The sequence below is a fragment of the Oncorhynchus gorbuscha genome, linkage group LG02 (assembly GCF_021184085.1).
Source record: "Oncorhynchus gorbuscha isolate QuinsamMale2020 ecotype Even-year linkage group LG02, OgorEven_v1.0, whole genome shotgun sequence".
NCBI classification, from domain to species: domain Eukaryota; kingdom Metazoa; phylum Chordata; class Actinopteri; order Salmoniformes; family Salmonidae; genus Oncorhynchus; species Oncorhynchus gorbuscha.
In genome coordinates, this window is record NC_060174.1 from 14,593,062 (window position 1) to 14,618,888 (window position 25,827).

A 25,827-nucleotide genomic window follows, 5' to 3' on the forward strand; every position below is an offset into this window, starting at 1 on the left:
TGTACTGAGTGTTCTCATGTTCACGTTGTACTGAGTGTTCTCATGTTCACATTGTACTGAGTGTTCTCATGTTGACATTGTACTGAGTGTTCTCATGTTCACGTTGTACTGAGTGTTCTCATGTTCACATTGTACTGAGTGTTCTCATGTTGACATTGTACTGAGTGTTCTCATGTTCACGTTGTACTGAGTGTTCTCATGTTCACGTTGTACTGAGTGTTCTCATGTCACGTTGTACTGAGTGTTCTCATGTTCACGTTGTACTGAGTATTCTCATGTTCACATTGTACTGAGTGTTCTCATGTTCACATTGTACTGAGTGTTCTCATGTTGACATTGTACTGAGTGTTCTCATGTTCACGTTGTACTGAGTGTTCTCATGTTCACATTGTACTGAGTGTTCTCATGTTGACATTGTACTGAGTGTTCTCATGTTCACGTTGTACTGAGTGTTCTCATGTTCACGTTGTACTGAGTGTTCTCATGTCACGTTGTACTGAGTGTTCTCATGTTCACGTTGTACTGAGTGTTCTCATGTTCACGTTGTACTGAGTGTTCTCATGTTCACGTTGTACTGAGTGTTCTCATGCCACGTTGTACTGAGTGTTCTCATGTTCACGTTGTACTGAGTGTTCTCATGTTCACGTTGTACTGAGTGTTCTCATGTTCACGTTGTACTGAGTGTTCTCATGTTCACGTTGTACTGAGTGTTCTCATGCCACGTTGTACTGAGTGTTCTCATGTTCACGTTGTACTGAGTATTCTCATGTTCACATTGTACTGAGTGTTCTCATGTTCACATTGTACTGAGTGTTCTCATGTTCACATTGTACTGAGTATTCTCATGTTCACATTGTACTGAGTGTTCTCATGTTCACATTGTACTGAGTGTTCTCATGTTCACGTTGTACTGAGTGTTCTCATGTTCACATTGTACTGAGTGTTCTCATGTTTATGTTGTACTGAGTGTTCTCATGTCACGTTGTACTGAGTGTTCTCATGTCACGTTGTACTGAGTGTTCTCAGTGTCCATGCAGCTAATTCACCACTAGACTGCTAGGCTAGCTATGTAGCCCCATTCCCCCCTACCTCATCCATTCAACTCCAAGGGGACAAACTGTAGTTTGGGGGTTGGGTGGAAGGAGAGATGGAGGAGGTTGGGGACATTCTCCCCAGCAGGGTCTCTAAGGGCCTTTCAGTGGGGCTCTAAGGGAGGCCAGTTAGCAGTGACTTTAGCACATCGTTATGGAGGACAGATGAAACTGAGTAAGGAAGTGACGGCAGGTCCTCCCCAGTGGGTGGGCCTGTAGCTAATCTGGGTCAAATATGCAAATGTGGTGACGTGGGAGGGGACAGGAGGGGAGACTGGAGGCTGACTTCAGACAGCTGGCGGGAGATGGAGAAAGGGAGGGAGGGAGGGAAGGAGAGATGAGAGAGAGAGGGAGCAGTGGGCTCCATTGTGGTCTGGGCATGCATGAGGGGCTGCATGCCCAACAGAAAAGCTCTCTGGATTAGTTCCACTTTGCAAATCGCGTTGGTTCGCTAGCTTTTTCATCCTCCACCTTGTAGTTCTATTTCCCTGCCAACTTTTCCTTCAAAAATATATTTTAATTTAATAATAAAAGCAGTGATTAAAAGAAAAAGCCTCCCTTATTATGACGTGTGGTTTGTGGGGGAGAGATATCAACAGGTGGCTGTGTGTGCGCGTGTGAGTGTGTGCGTGTGTGTGCATGCCTGCATTAATCCGTGGGAGGAGAAGGCTGAGGAGTGTTTTAATAGCTCTTTTGAAGACGAGAAGTCGAGCTAACGAACCGTGCGGCTTGCAAGTCTTTGTTTGCCAAATTGTGGTGCCCTGCGGCTACACCTACGTCTCTCGGCTCAACGGGTTCGGCTAACATTTCAGGAGGGAAAGTGGTGCGTGAAGAAGAATCTCTGAGTATGATAAATCAATTACAGTTGAAATTGGTACCACAGGGCGGTTAAAGTCAACCAAATAGATATGACAACCGTCTCGACTGATGAAGATTAATGAACACCATCATTTTGGCCTTTTATGTTAGTGTAGAACACAACATCCCAAATCTAATAGTCATACCACATAATGACAGGGCTTAATCTGATAGTTATACCACATAATGACAGGGCTTAATCTGATAGTTGTACTACATAATGACAGGGCTTAATCTGATAGTTATACCACATAATGACAGGGCTTAATCTGATAGTTGTACCACATAATGACAGGGCTTAATCTGATAGTTATACCACATAATGACAGGGCTTAATCTGATAGTTGTACTACATAATGACAGGGCTTAATCTGATAGTTATACCACATAATGACAGGGCTTAATCTGATAGTTGTACCACATAATGACAGGGCTTAATCTGATAGTTATACCACATAATGACAGGATTTAATCTGACAGTTATACCACATAATGACAGGATTTAATCTGACAGTTATACCACATAATGACAAGGCTTAATCTGATAGTTATACCACATAATGACAGGGCTTAATCTGATAGTTGTACCACATAATGACAAGGCTTAATCTGATAGTTATACCACATAATGACAGGGCTTAATCTGATAGTTGTACCACATAATGACAGGGCTTAATCTGACAGGTATACCACATAATGACAAGGCTTAATCTGATAGTTATACCACATAATGACAGGGCTTAATCTGATAGTTGTACCACATAATGACAGGGCTTAATCTGACAGTTATACCACATAATGACAAGTCTTAATCGGATAGTTATACCACATAATGACAAGGCTTAATCTGATAGTTGTACCACATAATGACAGGATTTAATCTGATAGTTGTACCACATAATGACAAGTCTTAATCTGATAGTTGTACCACATAATGACAAGTCTTAATCTGATAGTTGTACCACATAATGACAAGTCTTAATCTGATAGTTGTACCACATAATGACAAGGCTTAATCTGATAGTTGTACCACATAATGACAGGATTTAATCTGATAGTTATACCACATAATGACAAGTCTTAATCTGACAGTTATACCACATAATGACAAGGCTTAATCTGACAGGTATACCACATAATGACAGGACTTAATCTGACAGGTATACCACATAATGACACAATTCAATCTGACAGGTATACCACATAATGACATGATTTAATCTGATATGATAGTTATACCACAATATTATACCACGATTTAATCTGACAGTTATACCACTTAATGGCACAATTTAATCTGACAGTTATACCACATAATGGCATGATTTAGGCAGGAAGGCAGGGAGGACATGATTCGGGTGGGGAGGGGGAAGCAGGTAGGACAAGGTCGGGGTGGGAAAGGACTGGTGAGTATAAGGGAGAGTTTGGGGGGGTACAGGGAGGACTTTACCTCTAGGTTCTGTAATAACAGGCTGATGATGATGTGTGAATGGGGGACAGGGAGGATACAGGGAGGACTTTACCTCTAGGTCCTGTAATAACAGGCTGATGATGATGTGTCAATGGGGGACTGGGAGGATACAGGGGGACTTTACCTCTAGGTCCTGTAATAACAGGCTGATGATGATGTGTGAATGGGGGACTGGGAGGATACAGGGGGACTTTACCTCTAGGTTCTGTAATAACAGGCTGATGATATGATGTGTGAATGGGGGACAGGGAGGATACAGGGGGACTTTACCTCTAGGTCCTGTAATAACAGGCGGATGATGATGTGTGAATGGGGGACTGGGAGGGTACAGGGGGACTTTACCTCTAGGTCCTGAAATAACAGGCTGATGATGATGTGTGAATGGGGGACTGGGAGGATACAGGGGGACTTTACCTCTAGGTCCTGTAATAACAGATTGATGATGATGTGTGAATGGGGGACTGGGAGGATACAGGGGGACTTTACCTCTAGGTCCTGTAATAACAGGCTGATGATGATGTGTGAATGGGGGGACAGGGAGGATACAGGGGGACTTTACCTCTAGGTCCTGTAATAACAGGCTGATGATGATGTGTGAATGGGGGGACTGGGAGGATACAGGGGGACTTTACCTCTAGGTCCTGTAATAACAGGCTGATGATGATGTGTGAATGGGGGACTGGGAGGATACAGGGGGACTTTACCTCTAGGTCCTGTAATAACAGGCTGATGATGATGTGTGAATGGGGGGACTGGGAGGATACAGGGGGGACTTTACCTCTAGGTCCTGTAATAACAGGCTGATGATGATGTGTGAATGCCATTCGGGGGGAGTAGGAAGTGGTCTGCGAAGGCATGACAGGGCTGCTGAAACCACACTTCTCTGACTTCTTTAATGTGGTGGACGGTGGCATCCCTGGTAAGAATGATTGATAAGTGCAATTTAATAAGGCAATGTCATGGAGGCTCTCTTGGCTCACAGGTGAGAGATGACAGAGAGGGGGGCGTGGGGAGTGAGTACAAGAGGGGTTGGAGGGCAGGCTAATGGGAGGACAGGGGATGTGGTCAGGGCCCAACAGAGTGCGGCATAAGCTACTGTACTGCTCGAGACGGACATGCGATTTTGAAAATGTAAAGATTTTACCCAGAAAAATGACTACATTTGTTGTTTTCAGGGCCTTCAAAAGCAGAGTCCACCTGACAATGATGTGGATTTAATGATCATACAAAGCTGAGTACGACTTTATTACTTCTGAAAAGTGTGAATTCCCCCCTTTTAAATAAATCTTTCCCTATTTAAGTTACATTATTTATAGGGAGATAAATCAAATTACCGCAGACCTCATTTTAAATGTTTTATATAAAAAAAAAACTTGAGTTGAGGTTAGTTACGAGAAGGATGTGGTAGAAACATGTTTTATCGGTGGGGTGACTAGGGTTAAGAGAAGGATGTGGTAGAAACATGCCTTATCCGTGGGGTGACTAGGGTTAAGAGAAGGATGTGGTAGAAACATGCCTTATCCGTGGGGTGACTAGGGTTAAGAGAAGGATGTGGTAGAAACATGTCTTATCCGTGGGGTGACTAGGGTTAAGAGAAGGATGTGGTAGAAACATGCCTTATCCGTGGGGTGACTAGGGTTAAGAGAAGGATGTGGTAGAAACATGTCTTATCCGTGGGGTGACTAGGGTTAAGAGAAGGATGTGGTAGAAACATGCCTTATCCGTGGGGTGACTAGGGTTAAGAGAAGGATGTGGTAGAAACATGCCTTATCCGTGGGGTGACTAGGGTTACGAGAAGGATGTGGTAGAAACATGTCTTATCCGTGGGGTGACTAGGGTTAAGAGAAGGATGTGGTAGAAACATGCCTTATCCGTGGGGTGACTAGGGTTAAGAGAAGGATGTGGTAGAAACATGTCTTATCCGTGGGGTGACTAGGGTTAAGAGAAGGATGTGGTAGAAACATGTCTTATCCGTGGGGTGACTAGGGTTAAGAGAAGGATGTGGTAGAAACATGTCTTATCCGTGGGGTGACTAGGGTTAAGAGAAGGATGTGGTAGAAACATGCCTTATCTGTGGGGTGACTAGGGTTAAGAGAAGGATGTGGTAGAAACATGTCTTATCGGTGGGGTGACTAGGGTTAAGAGAAGGATGTGGTAGAAACATGTCTTATCCGTGGGGTGACTAGGGTTAAGAGAAGGATGTGGTAGAAACATGCCTTATCCGTGGGGTGACTAGGGTTAAGAGAAGGATGTGGTAGAAACATGCCTTATCCGTGGGGTGACTAGGGTTAAGAGAAGGATGTGGTAGAAACATGCCTTATCCGTGGGGTGACTAGGGTTAAGAGAAGGATGTGGTAGAAACATGTCTTATCCGTGGGGTGACTAGGGTTAAGAGAAGGATGTGGTAGAAACATGTCTTATCGGTGGGGTGACTAGGGTTAAGAGAAGGATGTGGTAGAAACATGTCTTATCCGTGGGGTGACTAGGGTTAAGAGAAGGATGTGGTGGAAACATGTCTTATCGGTGGGGTGACTAGGGTTAAGAGAAGGATGTGGTAGAAACATGTCTTATCCGTGGGGTGACTAGGGTTAAGAGAAGGATGTGGTAGAAACATGTCTTATCCGTGGGGTGACTAGGGTTAAGAGAAGGATGTGGTGGAAACATGTCTTATCGGTGGGGTGACTAGGGTTAAGAGAAGGATGTGGTAGAAACATGTCTTATCCGTGGGGTGACTAGGGTTAAGAGAAGGATGTGGTAGAAACATGTCTTATCCGTGGGGTGACTAGGGTTAAGAGAAGGATGTGGTAGAAACATGTCTTATCCGTGGGGTGACTAGGGTTAAGAGAAGGATGTGGTAGAAACATGCCTTATCCGTGGGGTGACTAGGGTTAAGAGAAGGATGTGGTAGAAACATGTCTTATCCGTGGGGTGACTAGGGTTAAGAGAAGGATGTGGTAGAAACATGTCTTATCCGTGGGGTGACTAGGGTTAAGAGAAGGATGTGGTAGAAACATGTCTTATCCGTGGGGTGACTAGGGTTAAGAGAAGGATGTGGTAGAAACATGCCTTATCTGTGGGGTGACTAGGGTTAAGAGAAGGATGTGGTAGAAACATGTCTTATCGGTGGGGTGACTAGGGTTAAGAGAAGGATGTGGTAGAAACATGTCTTATCCGTGGGGTGACTAGGGTTAAGAGAAGGATGTGGTAGGTGAATAGACTAGGGTGGGGTGACTAGGGTTAAGAGAAGGATGTGGTAGAAACATGTCTTATCCGTGGGGTGACTAGGGTTAAGAGAAGGATGTGGTAGAAACATGACTTATCCGTGGGGTGACTAGGGTTAAGAGAAGGATGTGGTAGAAACATGTCTTATCCGTGGGGTGACTAGGGTTAAGAGAAGGATGTGGTAGAAACATGCCTTATCTGTGGGGTGACTAGGGTTAAGAGAAGGATGTGGTAGAAACATGTCTTATCGGTGGGGTGACTAGGGTTAAGAGAAGGATGTGGTGGAAACATGTCTTATCCGTGGGGTGACTAGGGTTAAGAGAAGGATGTGGTAGAAACATGTCTTATCCGTGGGGTGACTAGGGTTAAGAGAAGGATGTGGTAGAAACATGCCTTATCCGTGGGGTGACTAGGGTTAAGAGAAGGATGTGGTAGAAACATGTCTTATCCGTGGGGTGACTAGGGTTAAGAGAAGGATGTGGTAGAAACATGTCTTATCCGTGGGGTGACTAGGGTTAAGAGAAGGATGTGGTAGAAACATGTCTTATCCGTGGGGTGACTAGGGTTAAGAGAAGGATGTGGTAGAAACATGCCTTATCTGTGGGGTGACTAGGGTTAAGAGAAGGATGTGGTAGAAACATGTCTTATCGGTGGGGTGACTAGGGTTAAGAGAAGGATGTGGTAGAAACATGTCTTATCCGTGGGGTGACTAGGGTTAAGAGAAGGATGTGGTAGAAACATGTCTTATCCGTGGGGTGACTAGGGTTAAGAGAAGGATGTGGTAGAAACATGCCTTATCTGTGGGGTGACTAGGGTTAAGAGAAGGATGTGGTAGAAACATGTCTTATCGGTGGGGTGATTAGGGTTAAGAGAAGGATGTGGTAGAAACATGTCTTATCCGTGGGGTGACTAGGGTTAAGAGAAGGATGTGGTAGAAACATGTCTTATCCGTGGGGTGACTAGGGTTAAGAGAAGGATGTGGTAGGTGAATAGACTAGGGTGGGGTGACTAGGGTTAAGAGAAGGATGTGGTAGAAACATGTCTTATCCGTGGGGTGACTAGGGTTAAGAGAAGGATGTGGTAGAAACATGCCTTATCCGTGGGGTGACTAGGGTTAAGAGAAGGATGTGGTAGAAAGAGGGGGTGAGGGATAGGGGGAGAGAGTGGTAGAAAGAGGGAGAGAGTGGTAGAAAGAGGGAGAGAGTGGTAGAAAGAGGGGGCGAAGGATATGGGGAGAGAGTGGTAGAAAGAGAGGGTGAGGGATAGGGGGAGAGAGTGGTAAAAAGGGGGAGAGAGTGGTAAAAAGAGGGAGAGAGTGGTAGAAAGAGGGGGTGAGGGATAGGGGAGAGAGTGGTAGAAAGAGGGGTGAGGGATAGGGGGAGAGAGTGGTAGAAAGAGGGGGTGAGGGATAGGGGGAGAGAGTGGTAGAAAGAGGGGGTGAGGGATAGGGGGAGAGAGTGGTAGAAAGAGGGGTGAGGGATAGGGGGAGAGAGTGGTAGAAAGAGGGGGTGAGGGATAGGGGGAGAGAGTGGTAGAAAGAGGGGGTGAGGGATAGGGGGAGAGAGTGGTAGAAAGAGGGGGTGAGGGATAGGGGGAGAGAGTGGTAGAAAGTAGAGGTGAGGGATAAATAAAAAGTCAGTTAAGAACAAATTCTTATTTACAATGACGGCCTACCCCGACCCAACCCTAACCCGGACGGCGCTGGGCCAATTGTGCACTGCCCTATGGGACTCCCAATCACGACCTCCACATTGACTCGGTACTGGTACCTCCTGTATATAACCTCCACATTGACTCGGTACTGGTACCTCCTGTATATAACCTCCACATTGACTCGGTACTGGTACCTCCTGTATATAACCTCCACATTGACTCGGTACTGGTACCTCCTGTATACAACCTCCACATTGACTCGGTACTGGTACCTCCTGTATATAACCTCCACATTGACTCGGTACTGGTACCTCCTGTATATAACCTGCACATTGACTCGGTACTGGTACCTCCTGTATATAACCTCCACATTGACTCGGTCCTGGTACCTCCTGTATATAACCTGCACATTGACTCGGTACTGGTACCTCCTTTATATAACCTCCACATTGACTCTGTACTGGTACCTCCTGTATATAACCTCCACATTGACTCGGTACTGGTACCTCCTGTATATAACCTCCACATTGACTCGGTACTGGTACCTCCTGTAAATAACCTCCACATTGACTCGGTACTGGTACCTCCTGTATATAACCTCCACATTAACTCGGTACTGGTACCTCCTGTATATAACCTCCACATTGACTCGGTACTGGTACCTCCTGTATATAACCTCCACATTGACTCGGTACTGGTACCTCCTGTATATAACCTCCACATTGACTCGGTACTGGTACCTCCTGTATATAACCTCCTTATTGACTCGGTACTGGTACCTCCTGTATATAACCTCCACATTGACTCGGTACTGGCACCTCCTGTATATAACCTGCACATTGACTCGGTACTGGTACCTCCTTTATATAACCTCCACATTGACTCGGTACTGGTACCTCCTGTATATAACCTCCACATTGACTCGGTACTGGTACCTCCTGTATATAACCTCCACATTGACTCGGTACTGGTACCTCCTGTATATAACCTCCACATTGACTCGGTACTGGTACCTCCTGTATATAACCTCCACATTGACTCGGTACTGGTACTTCCTGTATATAACCTCCACCTGTATCTGTGTTAAGGGACTGAGGTGTCCCTGTCTCTGTGTTAAGGGACTGAGGTGTCCAGGTCTCTGTCTCTGTGTTAAGGGACTGAGGTGCACAGGTCCCTGTCTCTGTGTTAAGGGACTGAGGTATCCAGGTCCCTGTCTCTGTGTTAAGGGACTGAGGTGCACAGGTCCCTGTCTCTGTGTTAAGGGACTGAGGTGTCCAGGTCTCTGTCTCTGTGTTAAGGGACTTCGATGTCCAGGTCCCTGTCTCTGTGTTAAGGGACTGAGGTGTCCAGGTCCCTGTCTCTGTGTTAAGGGACTGAGGTGTCCAGGTCCCTGTCTCTGTGTTAAGGGACTGAGATGTCCAGGTCCCTGTCTCTGTGTTAAGGGACTGAGGTGTCCCTGTCTCTGTGTTAAGGGACTGAGGTGTCCCTGTCTCTGTGTTAAGGGACTGAGGTGTACAGGTCTCTGTCTCTGTGTTAAGGGACTGAGGTGTCCAGGTCCCTGTCTTTGTGTTAAGGGACTGAGGTGTCCCTGTCTCTGTGTTAAGGGACTGAGGTGTCCCTGTCTCTGTGTTAAGGGACTGAGGTGTGTGTGGTAGTTTTGCCCTAAATGACGAAGAAACCTTTGTTTCTCCAGCCCTCTCAGACTCCTTCCCCCTTTCAGGTGAGTGAGAGAGACAGACACAGAACGAGACTGGGACATCTCTCCCCTATGACTGACTGGTCATTGGCCTCCCTTGGGTAAACGAGGGGTTTCTGAGAAAGACTGCTCGATCAAACTGAGTTTGTAGAAGTTCCCCCTAAGCACAGGATCAAATGACCTAGTTTTAGCCTTAACCATTAGGTAAATAAATCTGATCTTGGACCAGTTAGGGGCAACTTCTTTGAAGTGGGGGCAGGTTGGAGGATGGGTTGGGTGCTTTCAATACAAACAGATGAGGCCATACAGACACCGTGGAAAGGACACCAGCTAGCAAGACACAGAAGGTTACACAGACAGACATACACAGGTCGATAATCCCACATCCAACACACAGTTTCACTCAATAACAGCTCTACAACAGCTCACAAGCACACAAAGCTCGCCACCCCAGAAACACTCATTCAGCTGATGAATACCAATAAGGGTTGAAACCGTCTTACTAGACATATTTCTTAATGTCTACTTTGATCTCCAGGACCTGCTCCAAAGCCATTGGATGTCCATATATGTATATATTTTCTTAGACCAAAGCTAGTAGCCCCAACAAGACATAAACAATAACAACAGTAACCACAAATTCAAACGGGGGAAAAACATCAGAGTCGCCCTTTTAAATCCAAAGACTTGTTTGGTTGGAGAAGCAGAAATGCCATGTTCCCACAGGGAGCTGATAAAAGGTGGGGCTTCAGAAGGAGAAACCTCATTCCTTCATTTATTTCACCTTCCTTTCTAAGCAGCGTTAACAGCTTCAGAGGCCCGCAGGGCTGGTCCCTCTGATAGGATAGAGAATGGACAGAGCAACATGGGAGGCCGGAGGGACAGGCTGAACTGTGGGCTAGTGGTCAGGTTCATCTTCAAAGGGGCTTCTTCTTCTGTATCGTAAGAGCTTGTGTATCCTTGTTCACAACGCTATTCCAGACGAGTCTTCTCTGTGTGATAGAAGGCTCTAGGTGCATTTGATTCCGTAAGTAATGTAGTGTGTGTCATGGCGTGTGTGTGTGTCATGGCGTTACAGTGACAAAGAGAAGAGAAAGGTAGAGAGAGAATGAGAGAGAAGAGAGGGGTGATAGGGGAGAGACTGGGAGCCAAAAGCTATAATGTGTGGGAACTTCTGGTGGGCTGACTGTGTATGAGAGAGCGATTGTGTGCGTTCTTTACTATGTGTGTGTGTGTGTGTGTGTGTGTGTGTGTGTGTGTGTGTGTGTGTGTGTGTGTGTGTGTGTGTGTGTGTGTGTGTGTGTGTGTGTGTGTGTGTGTGTGTGTGTGTGTGTGTGTGTGTGTGTGTGTGTGTGTGTGTGTGTGTGTGTGTGTGCATGTGTCTGTGTGTGTGTGCATGTGTCTGTGTGTACTTGCTTGTGTGTGTGATTGGGTGTTGGGGCCTAAAATCAGAGTGAGTAATGAGCACTTCAAAATGTTCTGTCAAGTGGAATCAGAGTCAGACCAAACTCAACACTCTCCCTTCAGAGGGGCTGCATCTCTCCATCCCTCTCTCCTTCCTCTTCTGACAAATTGACAGGCCTCACGGCTGGTAAGGCAGACAATTCTGTATCAAGCATCTCCCTCCTTCTCCTCCTCCTTCTCCTCTTCCTCTGCTGTCCATCGGTCTCCCCCTCTATCGAAGAGTCTTCTCTGGTGTTCATTAATCAGGCCTGAGCTGTCCCCGCTCTTCCCTGTCTCAGGGGCTTGCACGTGGGTGAGCACGGGAGCTGTCCCTGCTCTTCCCTGTCTCAGGGGCTTGCGCGTGGGTGAGCACGGGAGCTGTCCCTGCTCTTCCCTGTCTCAGGGGCTTGCACGTGGGTGAGCACGGGAGCTGTCCCCGCTCTTCCCTGTCTCAGGGGCTTGCACGTGGGTGAGCACGGGAGCTGTCCCTGCTCTTCCCTGTCTCAGGGGCTTGCACGTGGGTGAGCACGGGAGCTGTCCCCGCTCTTCCCTGTCTCAGGGGCTTGCACGTGGGTGAGCACGGGAGCTGTCCCTGCTCTTCCCTGTCTCAGGGGCTTGCACGTGGGTGAGCACGGGAGCTGTCCCTGCTCTTCCCTGTCTCAGGGGCTTGCACGTGGGTGAGCACGGGAGCTGTCCCCTCTCTTCCCTGTCTCAGGGGCTTGCACGTGGGTGAGCACGGGAGCTGTCCCCACTCTTCCCTGTCTCAGGGGCTTGCACGTGGGTGAGCACGGGAGCTGTCCCCGCTCTTCCCTGTCTCAGGGGCTTGCACGTGGGCGAGCACGGGAGCTGTCCCTGCTCTTCCCTGTCTCAGGGGCTTGCACGTGGGTGAGCACGGGAGCTGTCCCTGCTCTTCCCTGTCTCAGGGGCTTGCACGTGGGTGAGCACGGGAGCTGTCCCTGCTCTTCCCTGTCTCAGGGGCTTGCACGTGGGTGAGCACGGGAGCTGTCCCCGCTCTTCCCTGTCTCAGGGGCTTGCACGTGGGTGAGCACGGTAGCCAGACAGACTATAACAAAGCTGGTCCAGATGGGGCAGACTAGGCCATGTAGTATACAGTCGACCTTATCAATGCCAGGGACAACGTTGTGTAGTGTAATGTACAGTCATGTCTGATACACGTTGCTGCAAGGCCTTCTCTGATAGTTGGAGACCAATTAGGAAGCAGCTGCAGGTAATGGTCCCAGCCAATGGAATGTGATTATGCTTCAGACCTTTAACTCAATCAAATATATGGATTGAGTTAGTCTTCTTCCCAAAATGTTTCTTTGAACTAATCATTTCTTCCTTGAATAGTCAGCTGAGACATACAGCTCAGAGCATTGCTGGCCCCCTTCACACTCAGACACACACACACACTCAGACACACACACACACTCAGACAGACACACACACACACTCAGACACACACACACACTCAGACACACACACACACGCAAGCAGACACACACACACTCACAAGCAGACACACACACGCACACACTATCCTGCTGACAGAGGGCATCTCTCACATACACACACACACACGGGTCGCGCACACACACACACACGGGCGCGCGCACACACACACACACTATCCTGCTGACACATGGCTATTTAAGCCAGACGAGACGGCCATATGAGTTTCTCAGACCTGAGGTGGGTTACCTGGGAAATGGCTGGCATGCCGGTCCACGGTAACACTTTATATGAAACACGTCTAATTATAACACTGTCTACCGCGGTGAGGGGTCCATACACACACACACACACAGCGCGCACACACACGGGTCGCGCACACACACACACGGGCGCGCGCACACACACACACACACACACACACACACACACACACACACACACACACACACACACACACACACACACACACACACACACACACACACACACACACACACACACACACACACACACACACACACACACACACACACACACAGTGCGCACACACACACGGGCACACACACACCAGAAGAAGCATCAGCAGCTGTTGACGTGTCTCACTTGTCCCAATGCCGACAAGTGTTTCCACACACGTACACCTCAGTAACCACAAACAAACCAAATCAACCATCAACAGAGTGCTCCAAGGCCAAAGGAGAATGACAGCGTTATGGAAATAAAAGATATGAATGGAAGTTGGGATGACGGCGATCTGGAGAACGTGAACAGACAGACGTGTGACGTGGACATTCACATGTTCCCACTCAGTGTGCAGATGAACAAGGACAAGGGGACCAAGACACACACAGATATAGACTCCGGCACACACACACACGTATGCAAATGTTAACACAAACACCCATACAGTCCACCATGCACACAATTGAGGGGTGAAGGGGGAGATGCTGAATTCGGTGTTACACTGGACCCTGATCTCTCTTTTAACACACATATCAAACATATCAAGACTGTTTCAAAGACAGCCTTTTTCCATCTACGTAACATTATAAAAATCTGAGAAAAATGTATCCATGCTTTTGTCACTTCTAGGTTAGACTACTGCAATGCTCTACTTTCCGGCTACCCGGATAAAGCACTAAATATACTTCAGTTAGTGCTAAATACGGCTGCTAGAATCCCGACTAAAACCCCAAAATTGATCATAATACTCCAGTGCTAGCCTCCCTACACTGGCTTCCTGTCAAGGCAAGGGTTGATTTCAAGGTTTTACTGCTAACCTACAAAGCATTACATGTGATTGCTTCTACCTTTCTCTCTGATTTGGTCCTGCCGTACATACCTACACATACGCTACGGTCACAAGACGTAGGCCTCCTAATTGTCCCTAGAATTTCTAAGCAAACAGCTGTAGGCAGGGCTTTCTCCTATAGACCTCCATTTTTATGGAATGGTCTGCCTATCCATGTGAGAGACACAGACTCGGTCTCAATCTTTAAGTCTTTATTGAAGACTCATCTCTTCAGTGGGTCATATGATTGAGTGTAGTCCGGCCCAGGAGTGTGAAGGTGAACGGAAAGGCTCTGGAGCAACGAACCGCCCTTGCTGTCTCTGCCTGGCTGGTTCCCCTCTCTCCACCAGGATTCTCTGCCTCAAACCCTTTTACAGGGACTGAGTCACTGGCTTACTGGTGTTCTTCCATGCCGTCCCTAGGAGGGGTGCGTCACTTGAGTGGGTTGAGTCACTGACGTGGTCTTCCTGTCTGGGTTGGCGCCCCCCCTTGGGCTGTGCCGTGGCGGAGATCTCCGTGGGCTATACTCGGCCTTGTCTCAGGATGGTAAGTTGGTGGTTGAAGGTATCCCTCAAGTGGTGTGGGGGCTGTGCTTTGGCATAGTGGGTGGGGTTATATCCTGCCTGTTTCGCCCTGTTAGGGGGTATCATCGGATGGGGCCACAGTGTCTCCCGACCCCTCCTGTCTCAGCCTCCCGTATTTATACTGCAGTAGTTTATGTATCGGGGGGCTAGGGTCAGTCTGTTATATCTGGAGTATTTCTCCTGTCTTGTCCGGTGTCCTGTGTGAATTTAAGTATGCTCTCTGTAATTCTTTCCCTCTTTCTTTCTTTCTTTCTTTCTCTCTCGGAGGACCTGAGCCCTAGAATCATGCCTCAGGACTTTCTGGCATGATGACTCCTTGCTGTCCCCAGTCCACCTGGCTGTGCTGCTGCTCCAGTTTCAACTGTTCTGCCTGCGGCTATGGAACCCTGACCTGTTCACCAGACATACTACCTGCTGTTTTCAACTCTCTGGAGACAGCAGGAGCGGTAGAGATACTCTCAATGGTCGGCTCTGAAAAGCCAACTGACATTTACTCCTGAGGTGCTGACTTGCTGCACCCTCGACAACTACTGTGATTATTATTATTTGACCATGCTGGTCATTTATGAACATTTGAACATCTTGGCCATGTTCTGTTATAATCTCCACCCGGCACAGCCAGAAGAGGACTGGCCACCACTTTCGCCTGGTTCCTCTCTGGGTTTCATCCTAGGTTTTGGCCTTTCTAGGGAGTTTTTCCTAGCCACCGTGCTTCTACACCTGCATTGCTTGCTGTTTGAGGTTTCAGGCTGGGTTTCTGTACAGCACTTTGAGATATCAGCTGATGTAAGAGGGGCTATATAAATACATTTGATATGAATTCCATAATACACAGAGCATGTAAGGGACTGAGGTGTCCCTGTCTGAGAATGCAACACATTGTTTAACTCTTCACATTCTTTAAAGTGTTTAAAGTGGAACTGACAGTGTTTAACTACTTTGCAGATATAAAACAAACAGACAATCATAATATCAGTCACAACATATCAAATTCTCAGTTCATGCTTCAAAACCAAGGTTATATTGGACCAAAAAATAAATGACGTACAGTAAGACATTGCTGGCAGAATAGATGGATGCAGTTCAATGCATGATTAATATCATTTAAAAATAAATCACAGCTGGCCTGCTACATTGTTTGCCGCCTCCACCCATTCAGGATGCACTGTTTCAGTTTCAATGACTCAATGTTTTGAACAGAAACGGACAAATGTAACTAAAGGCTGGGAACTTCAATATAATCAAGCTAGCAAGGGAAATGATCAAAGGTCAGTCATAATGTGGCTAATAGGCTAGCGCACACACAAGGCCTGTGGGCCGAATAGGACACACAAGGCCTGCGGGCCAAATAGGACACACAAGGCCTGCGGGCCAAATAGGACACACAAGGCCTGCGGGCCGAATAGGACACACAAGGCCTGCGAGTCGAATAGGACACACAAGGCCTGCGGGCCGAATAGGACACACAAGGCCTGCGGGCCGAATAGGACACACAAGGCCTGCGGACCGAATAGGACACACAAGGCCTTCGGGACGAATAGGACACACAAGGCCTGCGGACCGAATAGGACACACAAGGCCTGCGGGCTGAATAGGACACACAAGGCCTGCAGGCTGAATAGGACACACAAGGCCTGCGGACCGGATAGGACACACAAGGCCTTCGGGCCGAATAGGACACACAAGGCCTGTGGACCGAATAGGACACACAAGGCCTGCGGGCTGAATAGGACACACAAGGCCTGCGGGCCGAATAGGACACACAGGGCCTCCCGGGCCGGATAGGACACAAGGCCTGCGGGCCGAATAGGACACACAAGGCCTGCGGGCTGAATAGGACACACAAGGCCTGCGGGCCGAATAGGACACACAAGGCCTCTCGGGCCGAATAGGACACACAAGGCCTGAGCGCCGAATAGGACACACAAGGCCTGCGGGCCGAATAGGACACACAAGCGAGTATAAATGAGTCAACAGTTGTGTGATGTGATGCACTCACATCGGTGAATTCAACTTCAATTGAGCTATATTTCGTGTGTCCCATTTACAGTGTGTAGTGGAGGGAAAGTGTACGGTTAATAAAGGTTAATAAAATGTTGCAGTCTGGCTTCGTTTATTAAAGCTTGACAATGAGTAGTCAAAAAAACGAAACCTGAGGGCCTCCCGGGTGGCGCAGTGGTTAAGGGCGCTGTACTGCAGCGCCAGCTGTGCCACCAGAGACTTTGGGTTCGCGCCCAGGCTCTGTCGTGACCGGGAGGTCCGTGGGGCGATGCACAATTTGCCTAGCGTCGTCCGGGTTAGGGAGGGTTTTGCCAGTAGGGATATCCTTGTCTCATCGCGCACCAGCAACTCCTGTGGCGGGCACGCTAACCAAGGTTGCCAGGGGCACGGTGTTTCCTCCGACACATTGGTGCGGCTGGCTTCCGGGTTGGATGCGCGCTGTGTTAATAAGCAGTTTGGCTTGGTTGGGTTGTGTATCGGAGGACGCATGACTTTCAACCTTCGTCTCTCCCGAGCCCGTACAGGAGTTGTAGCAATGAGACATGATAGTAGCAACTAAAACAATTGAATACCACGAAATTGGGGAGGAAAAGGGGTAAAAAACAACAACATTTAAAACAAAACCTACAACAAAACACCCTGAATAGGCCTATTACAGCAGCATTTGAGCAGTAGCCTTGGCTAGCTATTCAACTCCATTGAATGCACCATACACCATGCACCATGCTGTATTCAACCGCACCAGTGATACATGCAGTGCAAAAAAAAACTGAAAAACATGTTTAAGTTTAAATGTTACAACAATGTTGTATGTTTTAGTTATTTGGAGTTATTAAATACTCTTTGATTAGGGTCACAGCATATCATAGCAGCAAAGGCTGGACACATCTTATTTATCTCTTCCTTTGTTTTACAGTTTTTCACAATCACTTTGGCACTAATTTCAGAACCTTGATGTCATTTTTCAAAACTCTAGACACAAAACGCACAACCAATGATCAAAATGCAAATTTTTCAAAACTCTAACACTTTTTCCAATTTCTTGGATAGAATACACATAACGCTAAGATCATCTGTTCATTGAACTAAAATCACCTGTTCAAAATTACACAACATAACATCAAAGTATTACCATTTCAAAATGAAATTCACACATTACATCTGAAAAGACTGTCTATTCATTTCATTACAATGATCTAACTATCAATTGATACAACTGCTCAAAATGATAAGTAACTGTTGCATTACTCTTAAGGCAGAGTTTTATGGAAACTGACAAACAATATTCCATGTTTAGATCATGAAAGTTTCAGGATAACGAGATCCATTGACACCAATTATCGAACATAAACCAATTGGACTACATTATCTATGGATGTAATGTTTCATCATCATTCTTTATCAGACACTGTTTCCATGGTCCCATGTACCACTTTTCCAGACCACGTTATCAGATTTAACATGACTGTACACTCACCGGCCACTTTATTAGGTACACCTATCTCGTACTGGGTAGGACCCCTTTTGCCTCCACAGCCTGAATGATTCCCGGCATTGTACATTAAGAGATGCCCTTCTGAACAACACTGTTTTAAACAGATGTTATTTGAGCATTTGTGGCCTTTCTGTTAGCTTGAATGAGTCTAGACATTATCCTCTGACCTCTCTCATTAACAAGGTGGTTTCCCCACAGAACTGTGGCTCACTGAATGTGTTTTGTTTATCGCACCATTCTCAGTAAACTCTAGAGACTGTAGTGCGTAAAAATCCCAGGAAGGCAGCTGTTTCTGAGATGCTGGAATCACCATGTGTGCCATCAACAATCACACAACGGTCAAAGTTGCTGAGATTACGCATCTTGCCCGTTCTAATGTTTGGTCAAACAACATCTAAAGCTCTCTACTCTATATACTCTATATATTGAGTTGCAGGCAGCCACATGATTCACTGTTCGACTGTAACCTTCCTTGATGGGCTAAATCAGGTCTGTAGAGCTGATGGCATGACCTATGTCATTGTGTGGGATAATGTCAGGTTCCACCATGCTGTGGATGTGATGTGGATGAGGAACACTGCAGTGATGTTTTACAGTAAGCCAGGTGAGGAACACTGCAGTGATGATTTACAGTAAGCCAGGTGAGGAACACTGCAGTGATGTTTTACAGTAAGCCAGGTGAGGAACACTGCAGTGATGTTTTACAGTAAGCCAGGTGAGGAACACTGCAGTGATGTTTTACAGTAAGCCAGGTGAGGAACACTGCAGTGATGTTTTACAGTAAGCCAGGTGAGGAACACTGCAGTGATGTTTTACAGTAAGCCAGGTGAGGAACACTGCAGTTGACCTTTAACTGTTTTTTCTTTTTTTTGTAGCTAATTATTTTTGCTTTGATTCAAAGAAACCTATGTTGTGATTTTATTGTATTTCATCAATAAATGTCCTATTTTGTTCAATGATTCCACTGTGTCTGTAGTATTCTCTCTATTAGTCCTTTTACAGTGATGTATTTACGTGTAGTAGCATAATGAAACATGTATCACATTCTGTACTACAATATTTAAGGGTTGAACAAACAACTACACAGTGAAACTATCGGTATCTTGTGTCTGGGTGATCTAAATGAATGGTATTTCATGATGAATGAGTTATTTGAACCAATGATTCTGCAAGCGCAAGGTTTCTTTAAAGATATGAATGCACAATGCAATATTTTGAACACTGGACAGCCTGTGTTACATGTGACGACCGTTTTGAGTTTTGTGTCTAGAGTTTTGAAAAATGACCACAAGGTTCTGAAAATAGTGATTGTTAATTTGCCATATTGTTGTTGATAAACACACAGTCCAGCCTGTAAACACACAGTCCAGTTCAAAGTGAATGATGACAGGCTCTACTGCCTGTAAACACACAGTCCAGTTCAAAGTGAACGATGGCAGGCCCTACTGCCTGTAAACACACAGTCCAGTTCAAAGTGAACGATGGCAGTCCCTACTGCCTGTAAACACACAGTCCAGTTCAAAGTGAATGATGGCAGGCTCTACTGCCTGTAAACACACAGTCCAGTTCAAAGTGAACGATGGCAGGCCCTACTGCCTGTAAACACACAGTCCAGTTCAAAGTGAACGATGGCAGGCCCTACTGCCTGTAAACACACAGTCCAGTTCAAAGTGAATGATGGCAGGCTCTACTGCCTGTAAACACACAGTCCAGTTCAAAGTGAACGATGGCAGGCCCTACTGCCTGTAAACACACAGTCCAGTTCAAAGTGAATGATGGCAGTCCCTACTGCCTGTAAACACACAGTCCAGTTCAAAGTGAACGATGGCAGGCTCTACTGCCTGTAAACACTCAGTCCAGTTCAAAGTGAACGATGACAGGCTCTACTGCCTGTAAACACACAGTCCAGTTCAAAGTGAACGATGGCAGGCCCTACTGCCTGTAAACACACAGTCCAGTTCAAAGTGAACGATGGCAGGCCCTACTGCCTGTAAACACACAGTCCAGTTCAAAGTGAATGATAGCAGGCCCTACTGCCTGTAAACACACAGTCCAGTTCAAAGTGAATGATAGCAGGCCCGTGTGGCAGATGGCCCATTTGCATATTGGCCTACTGATTGGCTATGGCGCACAGGACTGCGTGGACTCGGGTCCTGGACAAGACATATATTGTATTTACTGCAGTGTCTATTATGTGTCCAAACACACGGCCTCTTTTCCACTCTATATATAGAAGGTTCCCAAATTCCTTAGTATACAGTGCCTTGCGAAAGTATTCGGCCCCCTTGAACTTTGCGACCTTTTGCCACATTTCAGGCTTCAAACATAAAGATATAAAACTGTATTTTTTGTGAAGAATCAACAACAAGTGGGACACAATCATGAAGTGGAACGACATTTATTGGATATTTCAAACTTTTTTAACAAATCAAAAACTGAAAAATTGGGCGTGCAAAGTTATTCAGCCCCCTTAAGTTAATACTTTGTAGCGCCACCTTTTGCTGCGATTACAGCTGTAAGTCGCTTGGGGTATGTCTCTATCAGTTTTGCACATCGAGAGACTGAAAATTTTTCCCATTCCTCCTTGCAAATCAGCTCGAGCTCAGTGAGGTTGGATGGAGAGCATTTGTGAACAGCAGTTTTCAGTTCTTTCCACAGATTCTTGATTGGATTCAGGTCTGGACTTTGACTTGGCCATTCTAACACCTGGATATGTTTATTTTTGAACCATTCCATTGTAGATTTTGCTTTATGTTTTGGATCATTGTCTTGTTGGAAGACAAATCTCCGTCCCAGTCTCAGGTCTTTTGCAGACTCCATCAGGTTTTCTTCCAGAATGGTCCTGTATTTGGCTCCATCCATCTTCCCATAAATTTTAACCATCTTCCCTGTCCCTGCTGACGAAAAGCAGGCCCAGACCATGATGCTGCCACCACCATGTTTGACAGTGGGGATGGTGTGTTCAGGGTGATGAGCTGTGTTGCTTTTACGCCAAACATAACGTTTTGCATTGTTGCCAAAAAGTTCAATTTTGGTTTCATCTGACCAGAGCACCTTCTTCCACATGTTTGGTGTGTATCCCAGGTGGCTTGTGGCAAACTTTAAACAACACTTTTTATGGATATCTTTAAGAAATGGCTTTCGTCTTGCCACTCTTCCATAAAGGCCAGATTTGTGCAATATACGACTGATTGTTGTCCTATGGACAGAGTGTCCCACCTCAGCTGTAGATCTCTGCAGTTCATCCAGAGTGATCATGGGCCTCTTGGCTGCATCTCTGATCAGTCTTCTCCTTGTATGAGCTGAAAGTTTAGAGGGACAGCCAGGTCTTGGTAGATTTGCAGTGGTCTGATACTCCTTCCATTTCAATAGTATCGCTTGCACAGTGCTCCTTGGGATGTTTAAAGCTTGGGAAATCTTTTTGTATCCAAATCCGGCTTTAAACTTCTTCACAACAGTATCTCGGACCTGCCTGGTGTGTTCCTTGTTCTTCATGATGCTCTCTGCGCTTTAACAGACCTCTGAGACTATCACAGTGCAGGTGCCTTTATACGGAGACTTGATTACACACAGGTGGATTGTATTTATCATCATTAGTCATTTAGGTCAACATTGGATCATTCAGAGATCCTCACTGAACTTCTGGAGAGAGTTTGCTGCACTGAAAGTAAAGGGGCTGAATAATTTTGCACGCTCAATTTTTCAGTTTTTGATTTGTTAAAAAAGTTTGAAATATCCAATAAATGTTGTTCCACTTCATGATTGTGTCCCACTTGTTCTTCACAAAAAAATACAGTTTTATATCTTTATGTTTGAAGCCTGAAATGTAGCAAAAGGTCGCAAAGTTCAAGGGGGCCGAATACTTTCGCAAGGCACTGCATATGTTCCCAAACATTCTATGAAGGTGTGAAAAGGTGAAAATGACCATATCTAAGTGCCTGCTTGTCAGAAAATGTACAACAACAAAAAATGGTGTCACATTCTTCCTGGGGGTGTATATGAACAGATTTGAATAAGATTTCATGTTGCGCTATCAGTTCCACTCCTCTTCCCTATACACATCTTTAGCATAGAACACCCTCTCTTTTCAGAATAATGGTATTCTATACCATCTATTGCATCTTGCCTGTGCCGCTCTGTCATTGCTCATCCATATATGTATATATTATTATTCAATTCCTTTACTTAGACTTGTGTGTATTAGGTAGTTTTTGTGAAATTGTTAGATATTACTTGTAAGATATTGCTGCACTGTCAGAACTAGAAGCACAAGCATTTCTCTACACTCGCAATAACATCTGCTAAACATGTGTATGTGACCAATAACATCTGCTAAACATGTGTATGTGACCAATAACATCTGCTAAACATGTGTATGTGACCAATAACATCTGCTAACCATGTGTATGTGACCAATAACATCTGCTAACCATGTGTATGTGACCAATAACATCTGCTAAACATGTGTATGTGACCAATAACATCTGCTAACCATGTGTATGTGACCAATAACATCTGCTAACCATGTGTATGTGACCAATAACATCTGCTAACCATGTGTATGTGACCAATAACATCTGCTAACCATGTGTATTTGACCAATAACATCTGCTAACCATGTGTATGTAACCGATAACATCTGCTAACCATGTGTATGTGACCAATAACATCTGCTAACCATGTGTATGTGACCAATAACATCTGCTAACCATGTGTATGTGACCAATAACATCTGCTAACCATGTGTATGTGACCAATAACATCTGCTAAACATGTGTATGTGACCAATAACATCTGCTAAACATGTGTATGTGACCAATAACATCTGCTAAACATGTGTATGTGACCAATAACATCTGCTAAACATGTGTATGTGACCAATAACATATGCTAACCATGTGTATGTGACCAATAACATCTGCTAAACATGTGTATGTGACCAATAACATCTGCTAAACATGTGTTTAACCAATAACATCTGCTAAACATGTGTATGTGACCAATAACATCTGCTAAACATGTGTTTAACCAATAACATCTGCTAAACATGTGTATGTGACCAATAACATCTGCTAAACATGTGTATGTGACCAATAACATCTGCTAACCATGTGTATGTAACCGATAACATCTGCTAACCATGTGTATGTGACCAATAACATCTGCTAACCATGTGTATGTGACCAATAACATCTGCTAACCATGTGTATGTGACCAATAACATCTGCTAACCATGTGTATGTGACCAATAACATCTGCTAAACATGTGTATGTGACCAATAACATCTGCTAAACATGTGTATGTGACCAATAACATCTGCTAAACATGTGTATGTGACCAATAACTTTTGATTTGATTTGATTGGGTCTGCAGGCCGAATAGGACACACAAGGCCTAAGTTAAGACACTAAATAACTCCTTGTAAATTTGACACAACAATTGGTTCTATATTCGGAGAGACACTTAACAGATATAAAATGGGTGGAGTTACAGTAGGTATGATGGTGCACTGTTAAGATTCCAATGGACATGAACCCCACGCTACAGTACATAAGATATAAGGCCTAAGGTGTGCCGCAAGGATCTGTTTCAGTTCCATTCTTTGTTTATCACAATCACACACAGTGAAGGGAGGGAGAGGTGGAAGGAGGGGGGGTGCAGCATAGACAATACAAAACACCAACCACAAAACTCGATAACCATGTCCTGATTTGGAGGGGAGGGGTGAGGGGGTGAGGGGGTGGAGAGAAGGAGGGGGGCAACAGAGGATAGGAGGTGAAATTGGAAAGAGTAATGCATCTTTACCTTGTCTTGAGATGAACGAACTAGCTAGCGAGCCACGCAGTTTATATCCAGCTTTTGAGAGACAAAAGGAAAGGGGGGAAAGAAACAAGGGAACAAAAGAGAAGAAAGAAAAAGAGGCAGGGTGAATATAGTGTAGCGTTAGGAGAGAAAATGGAGCATTACCTCATCAATTAAGCATGTTCCGTTCCCATAAGGGTGGAACAGGGCCGGGGTCACGTTACACAGGCAATCACACACACACACACACACACACACACACACACACACACACACACACACACACACACACACACACACACACACACACACACACACACACACACACACACACACACACACACACACACACACACACACACACACACACACACACACACACAACAGCAAACACCCCCATTCACAAAAGCATACGTGCACACACACACACTCACTCTGTACACAAACATACCCACACAGCCTGTTTACCTCATGGAGATGCTCTCACTGACATCATGTCTTATTCATAAACTCTGGGAATATGAAACAGAAACACACACACACACACACACACACACGGAAACAAACACACCCTTGCCCGTCCCCTTATCCTATAGGTGGGCCTCTTCTCCGAGTCACTGGCAACTCCACCCTCTCCTCTTTAACAAAAACAAACACTCCCCCTCCACACACACACTCACAGGCTCACACACACACGGACACACACTCCTGTCGTCTACCTGTAAGGTATAAGGCCTAAGGTGTGCTCTGTAAAAGCATAAGGAGCGTTCAATGTGACATTGTCTGCGAGGGAGAAAGCTGTGTGTCTCTTCTCTCCTTATGTGTTCTCTCTCTGCACTGTAAGGCTATAAGAAGAGGATATATATATATATATATATATATATATATATATATATATATATATATATATATATACAGTACCAGTCAAAAGTTTGGACATACCTACTCATTCAAGGGTTTTTCTTTATTTTGACTATTTTCAACATTGTAGAATACTAGTGAAGACATCAAAAGTATGAAATAACACACATTTTAAAAATGTGTATTTATTTCACCTTTCCTTAACCAGGTATGCTAAATGAGAACATGTCCTCATTTGCAACTGCGACCTGGCCAAGATCAAGCATAGCAATTTGACACATACAACAACACAGAGTTACACATGGAATAAACAAAACATAGTCAATAATACAGTAGAACAAAAGAAAACAAAAAGTCTATATACAGTGAGTGCAAATGAGGTAAGATAAGGGAGTTAAGGCAATAAATAGGCCAAGGTGGTGAAGTAATTACAATATAACAATTAAACACTGGAATGGTAGGATGTGCAGAAGATGAGGGTGCAAAGGAGCAAGATAAATAAATCAATACAGTATGGGGATGAGGTAGTTGGATGGGCTATTTACAGATGGGCTATGTACAGGTGCAGTGATCTGTGAGCTGCTCTGACAGCTGGTGCTTAAAGCTAGTGAGGGAGATATGAATTTTCAGCTTCAGAGATTTTTGCAGTTTGTTCCAGTCATTGGCAGCAGAGAACTGTAAGGAAAGACGACCAAAGAAGGAATTGGCTTTGGGGGTGACCAGTGAGATATACCTGCTGGAGCGCGAGCTACGAGTGGGTGCTGCTATGGTGACCAGTGAGCTGAGATAAGGTGGGGCTTTACCTAGCAGAGACTTGTAGATGACCTGTAGCCAGTGGGTTTGGCGACGAGTATGAAGCGAGAGCCAACCAACGAGATGGATGGCCCTGTGATAAACTGCAGT

The 25,827-nt window shown here is 45.5% G+C and overlaps 1 protein-coding gene across 2 annotated transcripts in view; it reads right to left on the reverse strand.

Moving 5' to 3' along the window:
- LOC123997602 (nuclear factor 1 A-type-like) overlaps nt 1-25,827 on the reverse strand; it is a 241,295-nt gene that overhangs the window by 43,649 nt on the left and 171,819 nt on the right. The window contains exons 7-8 of one of the 2 annotated variants that reach the window (XM_046302013.1): nt 24,067-24,117; nt 4,199-4,336 (exon numbers count right to left, since the gene is read on the reverse strand). In XM_046302013.1, coding sequence (XP_046157969.1) covers nt 4,199-4,336; nt 24,067-24,117 — 189 coding nt within the window. The remainder of the gene's footprint in view (nt 1-4,198; nt 4,337-24,066; nt 24,118-25,827) is intronic. The other variant, XM_046302019.1, reaches the window with a different exon arrangement.